The sequence below is a fragment of the Copadichromis virginalis genome, linkage group LG11 (genome assembly GCF_057382275.1).
Source record: "Copadichromis virginalis isolate Kocher_CV1m ecotype Utaka linkage group LG11, C_Virginalis_male_GT1.1, whole genome shotgun sequence".
NCBI classification, from domain to species: domain Eukaryota; kingdom Metazoa; phylum Chordata; class Actinopteri; order Cichliformes; family Cichlidae; genus Copadichromis; species Copadichromis virginalis.
The window spans coordinates 33,489,875-33,501,028 of record NC_140628.1 but is presented as its reverse complement, the minus strand read 5'-3'; the positions used below and the strand labels follow the sequence as shown (position 1 = coordinate 33,501,028).

The following is an 11,154-nucleotide window of genomic DNA, read 5'->3' as shown; positions in this document are numbered from 1 at the left end:
TACCTTCAGAAAGACCATATCACACCTCTAGCCTCACCTGAAACAGCATTTGTTCACCGTATAACACAAAGCCAGCATGAGTGCAGAAAGCACCTAAGCTCACCAAATCCTCCATCCAATTCAGACTCCAAATCTTCAGGTCCAATTTTCTGACCTCAGTGGTTATTCTTGTCTTAGTCATCTGGTGATAACACACTGCCATTATGTGAGTGCCTGTATGTGTGTGTGTGTGCAAAGTTGGAGGCTTTGAAGGTTCCTGTGATCTTTTAATGAAACATAACAGGCATAATTTAAGATGCTCACATTATCTCATGACCAAAAGAGGAGCATGCGTCAGATGTGTACAGTATGAAGGTGAGAGAGTTAAGAACTCAATTTCACCGCGTGCACGTTCCTTCACAAAAACACACTCGCTCATATGCACAAACATAGGCAAGGGTGTAAACTCTCACTCACAGATATACAGCTGAGTACTCCCTGCTGATGTTTCCTTGTGAGATGTCATTACATGATAAAGAGGAAGCCATCAGGAAACCGCTTAAGCACTACTTCCTGTCTGTTGCCAAGGCGACAGACCTCATTCTGCAATTGCAGAAAAGTTTACCACGACTTTACTCATGTTAATTTCTTGCAGAAGGGCAGGGTAGGTGGCAAAACAAAGAGGCAGGTGTGCTCGATCGGATACTGGTGGGCTGTATCCTGTCCAGGCACTCCTCTTAGTCCAGCTGGGTCTCAGTGCGACTTGTAACCTCAACATCTGACAACAATTACCATTTGCAAATGCTTAGTGGATATGTCTTTTTGAATGGCACAGGCCTCGGCCAAAAGTCTTTCAGCACAGCTGGTTGTCATTCAGAAAAAAAAAATATATAGATAAACACACAGCTCAAGAGGCAGGGGACACTTCCTGATTCTAAATGAATCGTTGAATCGCAGACATTTGCTGTAACTGCTGAGACTTATTGAGACCTTTATGTGTATTTGCATGCCTCCGATTCAGATAAGACTTTATGAGTTTTATGGCCACTGATTGAACAATAGTTCATTCAGGGGAGCAACACTTTTGGACTTTAGTTTTTATTGTAATCTGATAACAACAGAAACATTTCAGCGACAATGCGCTAAGTTAGCTTGTAATTAAAATGTTAGTGTAAAGATTTAAAAAAAATTTAAAATGGACAACTTACTACAACATTATTAAACAACTAAAGAAAAGAACTAATATAAAGCTTTAACTTTGTTAATTATCACATTGGTGCTGTGTTTCTACACAATCTTTAAACATAAAAAAAAAGCTGTAGAACAGTTAGTGATCTCTGACTGTTTGTGTACGTCAGACACACTCCTGGCTACTCATTGTTTTGATTCTACCTTCAAAAAGAGACATGCGGGGAGGGACATGGCGCGCAGCAGAACTGACAGGAGCCACATTCCAGCGAAGGTGAACAGCAGTAAAAAAAAGAGTTAAGCCTCTCCCCTTTCAATGGGCTGCATCACTGGATTATTCGTAAATTCTTTCTGGGTTTTTCACTAGTCAGAACAAGCAGAGGCACAGCGTCAGCAATACAGAGAAGAGCAGGGAAAGAGACAAGCCGATTCAGAGTGCCAAATTGTGAAGAGCGAGGCTAAGAGAGAAATACAGTGGTTTGGAAGAGTTTGAATTTGAATTTCAGAGGGAAACACATGATAGCGTATAGAGAGAGAAAAAGCAAGAGAGAGAGAGGAAGAGAGAGCGAGGGAGAGAGAGAGAGACATACACACACACTAAGGGGTGTGTCACAGCAATTTAGTTCCTCAAGGAAGTACAACTCAACATTATCTTAAGAAAAGGGTGGCAAGCACTGACAGAAGCGCTGCAGGAGGGCTCTTTTTAGGTTTTGGTTCTGTTCGTAGTTAAGATGAAGGGATCCCGTTAAATTGACCAGCCTGTGCTGTCAACTTGATACACAGAGCAGAGGCAGACATCTGACACAGACAAGGAGGGAGGGGGACTCAGCACGCACACACAGGTAAGAAACTTCTGCTGTGTTCATATGCCAGTAAAAAAAACAACCTCTGGGACTAGATATCTGTGGTCTCTCCATTTCTTTAATCTCCTAAAAATTAAGAGTATTAATTAAGGGTTTCCAACAGAGGTTAGCTAAGAAGAGGGATGACTGGAAACTGTGTGACTTTGCTTCACTTCCCCATCTTGAACACGAGTTGGAAGATATGCATGTATGCTCACAGTCATGCTGGGACAAGTACAGTGACAGGCACAGATGTAGAGCTCTCATTTTTTTGTTTGCACAGGCTGAGAGTTGCTCAACTCAAATCTCAAGGCAGTGAACTTTAGTTCTTCTTTGGCCTACTTTGATTTGAAGCATGTTAAGCCCAAGCCAAAGACAGTGAAAGCTTGCAACATAGCTCTCATGGCCGCACACATTCAAGGGACAAATACAACGCTGAGGGCCTTTGGTAATGACTCCTCGCCAGTGCGCCAACGGCTCTGTTTCGCTTCCCTTTTGAGGCAGTACAGATGTGTGGCAGGCTTGAACAACTCTGCTAAGTTGTGCAATGTTGAAAGAGAAACTGCAATATCTGCTTTAAGAGGATTTCAAAACGCTTCCTCGTTTAACCTAAACCTATAAAGCAGTCATCTTTACTGAAACAAAAGTATTACTTGGTTAATAACAATAACATAAAGCAAAATTAATTCTTAGAAACCTGTATAAAACACTTTATATACTTATATATTTATATAATTGAAAAACAGGATCACAAACTACAACAATTACCCACAGTTCAAAACATACAACGGAAGTGACATTTTATTCAGCAAGATACTGATCTATTACAAAAACCTGCTGAGTAAGGACACAGAAACTTCTCCTATTTTTTATGCTGTTATTGTCTCAGGTTGTCCATAATATCATCAGGTACTAATGCAACTACCGCCAATCAATGATGACCTTTCTAAAAATGGCATGACAGACTCGTGTCTCTGAGCTGTTCCCAGAATATTCTCAGTGTTCAGTATGAAAAAAGGCAACTAAAGGGAACATACATTCCTTTAGGTCCCAGAAGCTACAATCCAGTATAGAAATCTCAGGGCTGGTATGAGAAACAGTGAGGATTTCATAGATAATGCTCAGCTGCACTCTAGGAACATTACAAAGAATATTTAGATTGGCTCAGTCAAAGGGGGCGTGCGAGCAGATCTATTTTCATAACACAAAAACAGTAGAATAAACAAAGATGCAAGCACGTAAGTACACACGAAACATCAAACAAATCTTTTATTGCTAAAAAGTTGCAGACAAAAACTGCAGGAAAATGACTTTTGCTTGGCCATACACTCTGTCATCCTTGCAACTAAAAACATGTAGAAACAAGAACAAACACAAAAACACTCAGGCTTAATGCTTGAGTCATCTGAGGAATGCTAAATATTTACCTCTCCTGCCTGCCTGGATGACTCCACCAATAAGGACAACTCTCTTTGACTGTCCATTAACCTACCATTTAAAGATTCTGCACTGCCTGGATGTTACAGCAGCTCTGAAACTGATTAAGGCCATCTCTGCTCTGATAGTTCTACTTCTGCATTTTTGTGCTTTTCCTTCCAGCATTAGATTTCACACAGCATGCAGTTTCAGGCATTTGGGAGGGAAACAAACACTTGAACATATAATGGAGTCACTCCCTGTGGATGTCAACAACAAACTGATAAATGCTCAAAGGCCCTCTTCTATCCATTTGTACCAGAAAATTGCTGCTCAACATTGAGCGCATCCTCGACATGATCGACTGAATGATGTCCATTACAAAACACTGGTTTTATGGCAATATGCTGCTGTAGCATCGAAATGTTCCAGTGTTACCCAAACAGCCTCAACCCCCTGACAGCGCTGCATAAAATAAACAATGCTGATGCACAAAAGGCCAAACAGCGACCTGTCTCGTGCTGTGGGAGTTTCACTGTGTGGAATACTGGCTGATGACTGCGCACAGTGCACATCCTTCCGATCCCAGTAGTCTTTTTAGCAAATAAATGAGACTGAAGTATGAAACTGAAATAGCTGTCACACTGCTCTACTTTCATTATCACTGTTAAGGGAAATTAATCTTATGAATGTTTTTGAATTCCCCACAGGGACCCTAAAGCTTTTGTAACAAAGGGAGCTATTAGAAATGTGACACTTGTTTGAAATTAATGGTTGTGCATGTAAAATAAACCCTACTAGAGATATGCTATAAAAGTGACTGTTTGCTTATAATGAATTTTGGAGCTGGGAGTGGGATGCATAACAGTGATGGGGAGAATCACAGCGAGTGCTACTTATTTGCATGATATGATCGTTAATGTGACTCGATCACTTTTTCATTCATGAGTGAATGGTGGAGTCATTTGCTCACACTGCTGACTGTGCATTGCTGGCACTGGGCGACTTGAACATCATATTTTAAATGATGTTGCTAATAACAATAAACAGGGAGGAAAGAAATGCATCACAGGGGTTACAGTTGTTGATAGCTGACAGCTTACAGAAAATATGCGCTTAATAAATAGTGTTTACATCCTGTTTTGACGTTCCACTCAAAGGTAGACCCAGTTAGAAAAATTGAGGTAGCGTGTGGATTCAGGGTGCTCACTTCCTGTTCTTGTTCTAGCACTGATGCAATGTGAAAAAAGCAGGCGCGGACATGCTTGAGCTATGCAGCCTCCCTGCACCCCTCATATACTTGTCCATACAGGCCACAAGTCAGGTTTAGTGCAGAAAATGACTCAGAAAGAGGTTCAGAAACAGTCTTATTAACTGGAGACCTGTTTAGACTTTGAGATTCTGCACATGTGACAATACTAAGTGATACAGGAAGTAGGAGAGAATGCACAGCTGCCTCGGTGGCACTGATGTTTGCTAAAGATACTGCATATCTGTTGATTCTGTGTTACTCATAAAACATGGATTAATATGAAGCAGAAGCTAAGCATTTAGGCTCATGCTTAAGCTGCCGTGTTTCTGGAACTGGAGATATAAGGCTAGAGCTTATCTATTTAGCATTAATATTCTACAAACACACTTGTTTGCTTCATCCATTGTAAGAGTCTTATTGCTGTGATACTTTCAATCTTTGTTCTTTTGGTGATGTGGGAATTAAATCTTATTTTGCTTGCCCACTCTTTGCAACACTCTAACAAGAACATCAGAGAAATCAAATTCAAATGTAGTTTTCCTCTGAGAGTGATCCACTTCATATCTGCTTGCTTCCATGTTAGAGATTAGAGGGAAATTAGATGGAATTAAAAAAGAATTAATTCAAACCGTGTTGACAATCAAAGATAAAACTGTGGATTTTGTAGTTCTGTCATAGTGTGCTGTATGCATGCTGATGACTTCCCGAGGGGGGGGGTTCTGTGATGGATGTTAGGTGTGGTTAGAATCCCAGGAGTGAAAATTAAGTGCCTCTGTGGAGGCTCCTCCATGGTAGTTTTCCCTTTTGGCAATGTAAGTACATGTCAGATATCAAAACAAACACTGTAACTAACATAAGATGAAGGCATTGCTTCAGAATTTAACACACTACATGTTCAGTGTTTGTGTCGATGTATGTTTCTAATTTAAAGATGACAAATAAAAGGCTTGAACTGTTACTAATATTGACACTAAGATGGAGTTTTATGATGTGTAAGAAGGGTCAGTGGATGATAATCTGAAAGTTAAAAAGTAATGAGGGAAGACTCGCCACTTTGCTGTAAAACATGTTTCTCCTCCCTTTCCAACAGTTAAACCTTGTAGTCAGCAATCATTCTCCAACTACTCAACTGGAACTGCTGTTTTAAATCGAGGGCAGAAAGAAAAACTGTTTTCTTTTAAGAGTGTACTTGTGTGTCTTCTCCTTTCAGGTTTAAACAGGACCTCTTTAGCACTTCCATGCTAATTCATTCAGCCAAAAAAAGTTGTGCAATCTAGTCTTTACTTGCCTACCAACAGGATTTGCTGTCGATTTACTGTGATGGGTATGGGTAGTGACAGGAAATCTGCCTGAAGAGACAAATTCAAACTTTCAAACTGAAAATGGTTACCAATCAGTTTAATCACAGGAAGCTGAAACTGTAAATGTTGAACATTCTGCCTCTATAGCTGAGAGAACTACACACTGTGTAATGATATCCTGTTGGGCTATTTATGAGCATAAAGTATGAATATTTTATTTCTTTTCACTGCTTTCTTTCTGCAGGTATAATTATGAAATTTTTTTGTCTATACACAAATTTAATTGCGCTCAAACTGAGCTGTAAAATGTTTATGTGGATATTAAAACAGTTGAATAGTTGTATAATAACTTTATCAGGACAGACATTAAAATGAAATATTAAATTAATTGTCTTCATAATTCAGGCAACAATGGATGCGTTCAATGCCAAGGACATGGCCATGAAGGCACAGAAGAAAATCCTCAGCAGCATGGCCACAAAAAGCTCTGTACAAATGTTCATTGATGACACCACCAGTGAGATCCTAGATGAACTGTACCGGGTCTCCAGAGACTACTTGGGAAATAAATCAGAGGCTCAGAAAGTCATCAAAGACCTCATCAAGATTGCAGTCAAGATTGGCGTCCTTTTCAGGAACAACCGCTTCAGCACAGAAGAGCTGGCAGTGGCCCAAGACTTTAAGAAGAAGCTCCACCAGGGAGCAATGACAGCTATCAGTTTCTATGAGGTACACTTCCCAACTTTAATTTTTTAATCCATGATGTATGAGTAAGCATACATCACCTGAAAGAAATTTGTGCCAATGCACTTGTTTTCTAGCTCCAATTGCAAAAGAATGCCAATTACTCTCAAATGGGGAAAATGTTTTGTGCGCAGCATGAACTTCAAGGCTGGAAAATCAGGCAACTTCAAGAGGTTTCTGACCTTAGTTTTTCCACAATAAATGCAATTTGCAGTTGTGTTAATATTTCCAATTAAAACAGATAAATAAATATATTAATCACATGGCATCAAAACGTCCAGGTTAATTCACTGTTGAATAGGATTCTCTTATGCATCAACGCGTGGCTCAGACGTTGCTTTAAAGGGTCGCTTGTTTTATTTCAGTTCCACATAATCAAGTGCTTGTTTCTCTGCTTTGGTAATGTGAGAGAACAATACGTTGATATTGAAACTTCTGTATTGGGATTAAAACTGAATATGCAGGAAGATTAATGATGGAAAATAACAAAAATATGCAATCTCTAAGAAGTCTTTAAACCTGGTAGAATATTCATACATCATATCCTGCTACTTCACGTTAAGATATTATACAATTTGACTTGTATGAAATACGTAACATGAATGCATGTCTTGTCTGACGCAGGTGGACTTTACCTTTGAAAAAACAGTGATGGCAGACATCCTGACCAGCTGCAGGGATCTGCTGCTGAAACTGGTCAACACCCACCTCACCACTAAATCTCATGGTCGCATCAACCATGTCTTCAACCATTACTCCGACCCACAGCTCCTGACCCAACTGTACAACCCTGATGGGCCCTTCAGACCCAACCTCACCAAGATCTGTAAAGGACTGAATAAACTAGTGGAGGATGGGACAATATGACATCAGAACTAAATTTCAAACAGACACTGGGAGAACAACAGACAGACTCAACTAGGACTCCGAACTGCTTGTTTTTCTGTTACTGAGGACTGGCAACATAAAACAAGTCATTTGAGAACCAACCTGCTTTCCCATAGTTCTCAAAGAACATGAGGGATACAAAAAAAGCTTTGTGGAGTCATTCAAGTTTTTGATATTTTGGGGCCATAAATATATATTATGTAAGTGATGCTAATCTTCTATTCAGACAGTGTCCAGAGAAAACAAACTTGAAATTAAACAGATATATTCTGCATTGATTATTTTACTAGGACACAAAGTATCATCTAATATTTGTGACTTTGAACTGTATTATTCAGAACTACTGATATTATGCATTATAATCACTGATATGAATCAGGTGGACCGATGCATAAGCAAGTTAGGCCTGGGAACAATACCACTATAGTACAGCACTGCCATCTGGTGGTTAAGATGATGCTTCTGCAGCAACAAACTGTATTTACTGAGGTGTCCAGACAACAATCAAGCCAAAAATAAAGATAATGACCCCAGAGTGCACAATTACTGCGACCATGACTGTATTTTAAAAACATGTTTAGCTCAACAAAAAGACAGACTCTTTACTCATGACTGCTTGGACATCCAATCTATAATTCATGATTTTTGGATCGCAGTAGGGCTTAAAAAATGTTTAAATTCATTGGCCTACTGACTATTCGTTGGTCTTATATGGCAGTTAAAACAGATAAAAATCAACTCCAATTGGACATTAAATCTCCCAAAACAGCTAAATCTACATGTTATACTAAAAGAAATATTTGTTAGCAGTAATGTGAACAAATGTCATTTAACATGGGATAAAAATATGTATTTTAAAACAAACAATACAAAATTGAAAAGACATTAGAAATATAACCTTAACAATACAATCATTGCTATCAAATATTCTAAAGCCTACAACATTTTTTCTTGCATTTTCAGCATTAATAGAAAAACCATCATTCTAACCAGTTCATTGTCATCATCATTATTACAGTAAACACGACTTGTGTTTTAGATTCCATTTCCTAACGTTACAAGTCTGAAAATATGAGGCAGTTACACACAAACCCTTTTTGTGTTGACCATATGATCATCTGACTACAAATATGATTGATTTTTAATTCTTCAAATTTCAAGTTTCCAACTTCCCAGATGTGAATAGTCATATGAAGCTTTTCACAACCTACAGCATGTCTCACCAAATAAATAACAAGTCTACAATTGTGCAATATAAATTTTTAAATGGAAGTGTGAAAACACTTTTATACTTTAAGCAGCAGCGGGATCACCGGGGATTCCTTTTCATTCCTTTATCCGTAACGCTCCATTATTCTGGAGATCAAACAGCGCATCACGGCTCCCTGGGAAAGCTCCATTAATGTTCTGAGTGACAGACATGTCACAGTTCAAAGATCTCATCTTCCTTGTCTCTCAGTTTCCTGGTCAGTTTGGTGACAGTGAGCGGTACTGTCCCCTGTACTGCCATCCTGGAAGATGAAATGACACTCTGTGACCTCGTAAGCGGCCGGCAATCTGATGTCCTGTTGTTGCAAGTTGCTTCTAGTGCAGCAAACCTGGCAAATAAAATAAATATATAACAGAGCAAGTCGTTCAGAGTGTACTGACTTTAGGCTAAATTGATTGGTATTCGTAAAATAAATATCGCTGTTGCACTGGTACTATCACCAGGCCATTAGAAACTGCATTTAAAGCAGCTATTAAGCATTGGGAATCTTTTGAACAGCCACATTGTGAGTGGCTGATGAAATATTAAGAAGGCCAGAAAGGTGGATGACTATACTTGACATGACAATCTAGGCTAATCTGACTATCAGATACTATCCATGCATATCTATGCTTAGCATCAAAATGCATTATATTTGACCATGACCTCAACATTACTTACACATCAGTGAAGGTACAATATTTGCAAATTACACTGCCACTGACCATTTCTCATGCAGTAATATGTTCCAATATTAACCTGGAGGAAAAAATGTTAATCTGAGTAACATAATATTTCCACTGAACTGTGTTTAGGAATACGAATGGCATGAGTATAATGGCCCAGGGATTATGACTAAAAACATATGCATAAGCAGGACCAACTGATCTAACTATTAGTGACTTAAATACGAAGAGAGTAAGTCTCTGTAATGCTACAAATGACCCTGACTGGACAACAACTGTGCAAAGAAAAGAGCAACCAGCGACAGGCACAGTTATACCTTTTCTCTGCTTCCTGGCATCCTTTGACTGCAGCCTGCTTGGACTGGCTTATCAAGTCATCCAACCTTTTCAAAAAATCCCCTGGAGTGAGATCTTTTCTGTCTTCTTGCTTTTTCTCAGAGGAACTCCCTATGTGTCCATTGTGAAGTGAAGCAGAGTTACCACTGCCTTTGTTGCCATCCTCCTCCGCCACATCCAACCCATTACTGCAGTCATCCAGGTCTGATATCACAGGGATTGTCAAAGACTTCTTCAGGAATATTGAGTCATTGGTGTAAAGCCTGTTTGCTCTTTTGATTTGCTCCATCTGAAAGAGAAGATGTCCTTGTGAACCTTTTGTTAATTAGTATTAGACTTGGCTAAATCAAGTCTCACTTTTACCGAGATCAGTAGGCAGACAGGAAACCAAATAAATACATGCCATTTTAAGGCAAACACTTTTTCATAGTATGCCCTAACAGCTGAATAAACAACTTAATTATGTAGTTGAACGTTTTGTTGAACCACTGAGATAACCTACCTCAATAAATATGAAAATAAAACAACGACTATAAGAAAAGTGAATATTCACCCACATTTACATTTCAGTATTGGCAAATCAAGTATTCAGTTAGAAGACATCATATCGCAACAAGTAAATTTCAATATAAGCTTAATATGAACTGTTAAAGGCGCAAAAAATGAATACTTGAACTAATTCAGTCTCAGAGTCAAATCAACACAGTCATACTCACAGACACTCCATACTTCAGCGCCAGGCCTTGCAGTGTCTCTCCCGGCTGAATTATATGTTCAATGCGTCTCTGGTGCACCGGGGACAGCGGAGATCGGATCAAACTGCCGTAAGATCTTGTGCGGTTCCCTCGGAGTAGGCCGTCCCCTCCGGCTGGTAGAGGAGCTCGCTCCCCTGACATTGTCGTAAAACACTTATATTGTTCTTTTTTCGTGTGGTGGTAAACAACCATGTGGGCCTAAAATGCGCTTACCAGCGAACTTCACTGCTGATAACATCTTTACAATAATGGCTTCCGCTTTAGCCCATAACTATCAAACTAGCAGCTTAGTTAGCCTGCTAGCTAAGGCTATCAACTTAATTAATGTCGTCGCGCGTTATTTTTCCAAGCGTTCAATATTTTCTCCAAATGACAGCCGTTTAAACTCTATAGAAAATTTCTTGGATTACAAATATAACGTACCTTATCTGTCAAATACACACCTAAAAGTCGCTGAAAAACTTGTTTTCAAAACTCTTGCAGTCAGCTGTCTACAACCATATGTTGCCATGGCTGCC

At 39.3% G+C, this 11,154-nt stretch overlaps 2 protein-coding genes across 2 annotated transcripts; one reads left to right on the top strand and one right to left on the bottom strand.

Moving 5' to 3' along the window:
* Positions 1–1,523: 1,523 nt before the first annotated feature.
* Positions 1,524–7,882, top strand: tnfaip8l2b (tumor necrosis factor, alpha-induced protein 8-like 2b). Its single transcript, XM_085472124.1, has 3 exons — positions 1,524–2,009; positions 6,384–6,707; positions 7,347–7,882. Exons 2-3 carry the CDS (start codon positions 6,390–6,392, stop codon positions 7,587–7,589), a joined length of 561 nt encoding a protein of 186 aa, XP_085328250.1. The 5' UTR covers positions 1,524–2,009; positions 6,384–6,389; the 3' UTR covers positions 7,590–7,882.
* Positions 7,057–11,154, bottom strand: lysmd1 (LysM, putative peptidoglycan-binding, domain containing 1). The gene is made up of 3 exons (XM_085472123.1): positions 10,598–11,154; positions 9,863–10,170; positions 7,057–9,208 (listed from the first exon to the last, which is right to left on the bottom strand). Exons 1-3 carry the CDS (start codon positions 10,826–10,828, stop codon positions 9,034–9,036), a joined length of 714 nt encoding a protein of 237 aa, XP_085328249.1. The 5' UTR covers positions 10,829–11,154; the 3' UTR covers positions 7,057–9,033.

Bases quoted from the DNA above. Each gene is read 5' to 3' on its own strand.
- lysmd1 (XM_085472123.1), bottom strand. From the start codon at position 10,828: ATGGTTGTTTACCACCACACGAAAAAAGAACAATATAAGTGTTTTACG. The intron at 10,171-10,597 runs GTGAGTATGACT...CTTCTCTTTCAG, and splicing joins CGCTGAAGTATGGAGTGTCT to ATGGAGCAAATCAAAAGAGC. The intron at 9,209-9,862 runs GTATAACTGTGC...TTTATTTGCCAG, and splicing joins TGCCAGGAAGCAGAGAAAAG to GTTTGCTGCACTAGAAGCAA.
- tnfaip8l2b (XM_085472124.1), top strand. From the start codon at position 6,390: ATGGATGCGTTCAATGCCAAGGACATGGCCATGAAGGCACAGAAGAAA. The intron at 6,708-7,346 runs GTACACTTCCCA...TGTCTGACGCAG, and splicing joins CAGCTATCAGTTTCTATGAG to GTGGACTTTACCTTTGAAAA.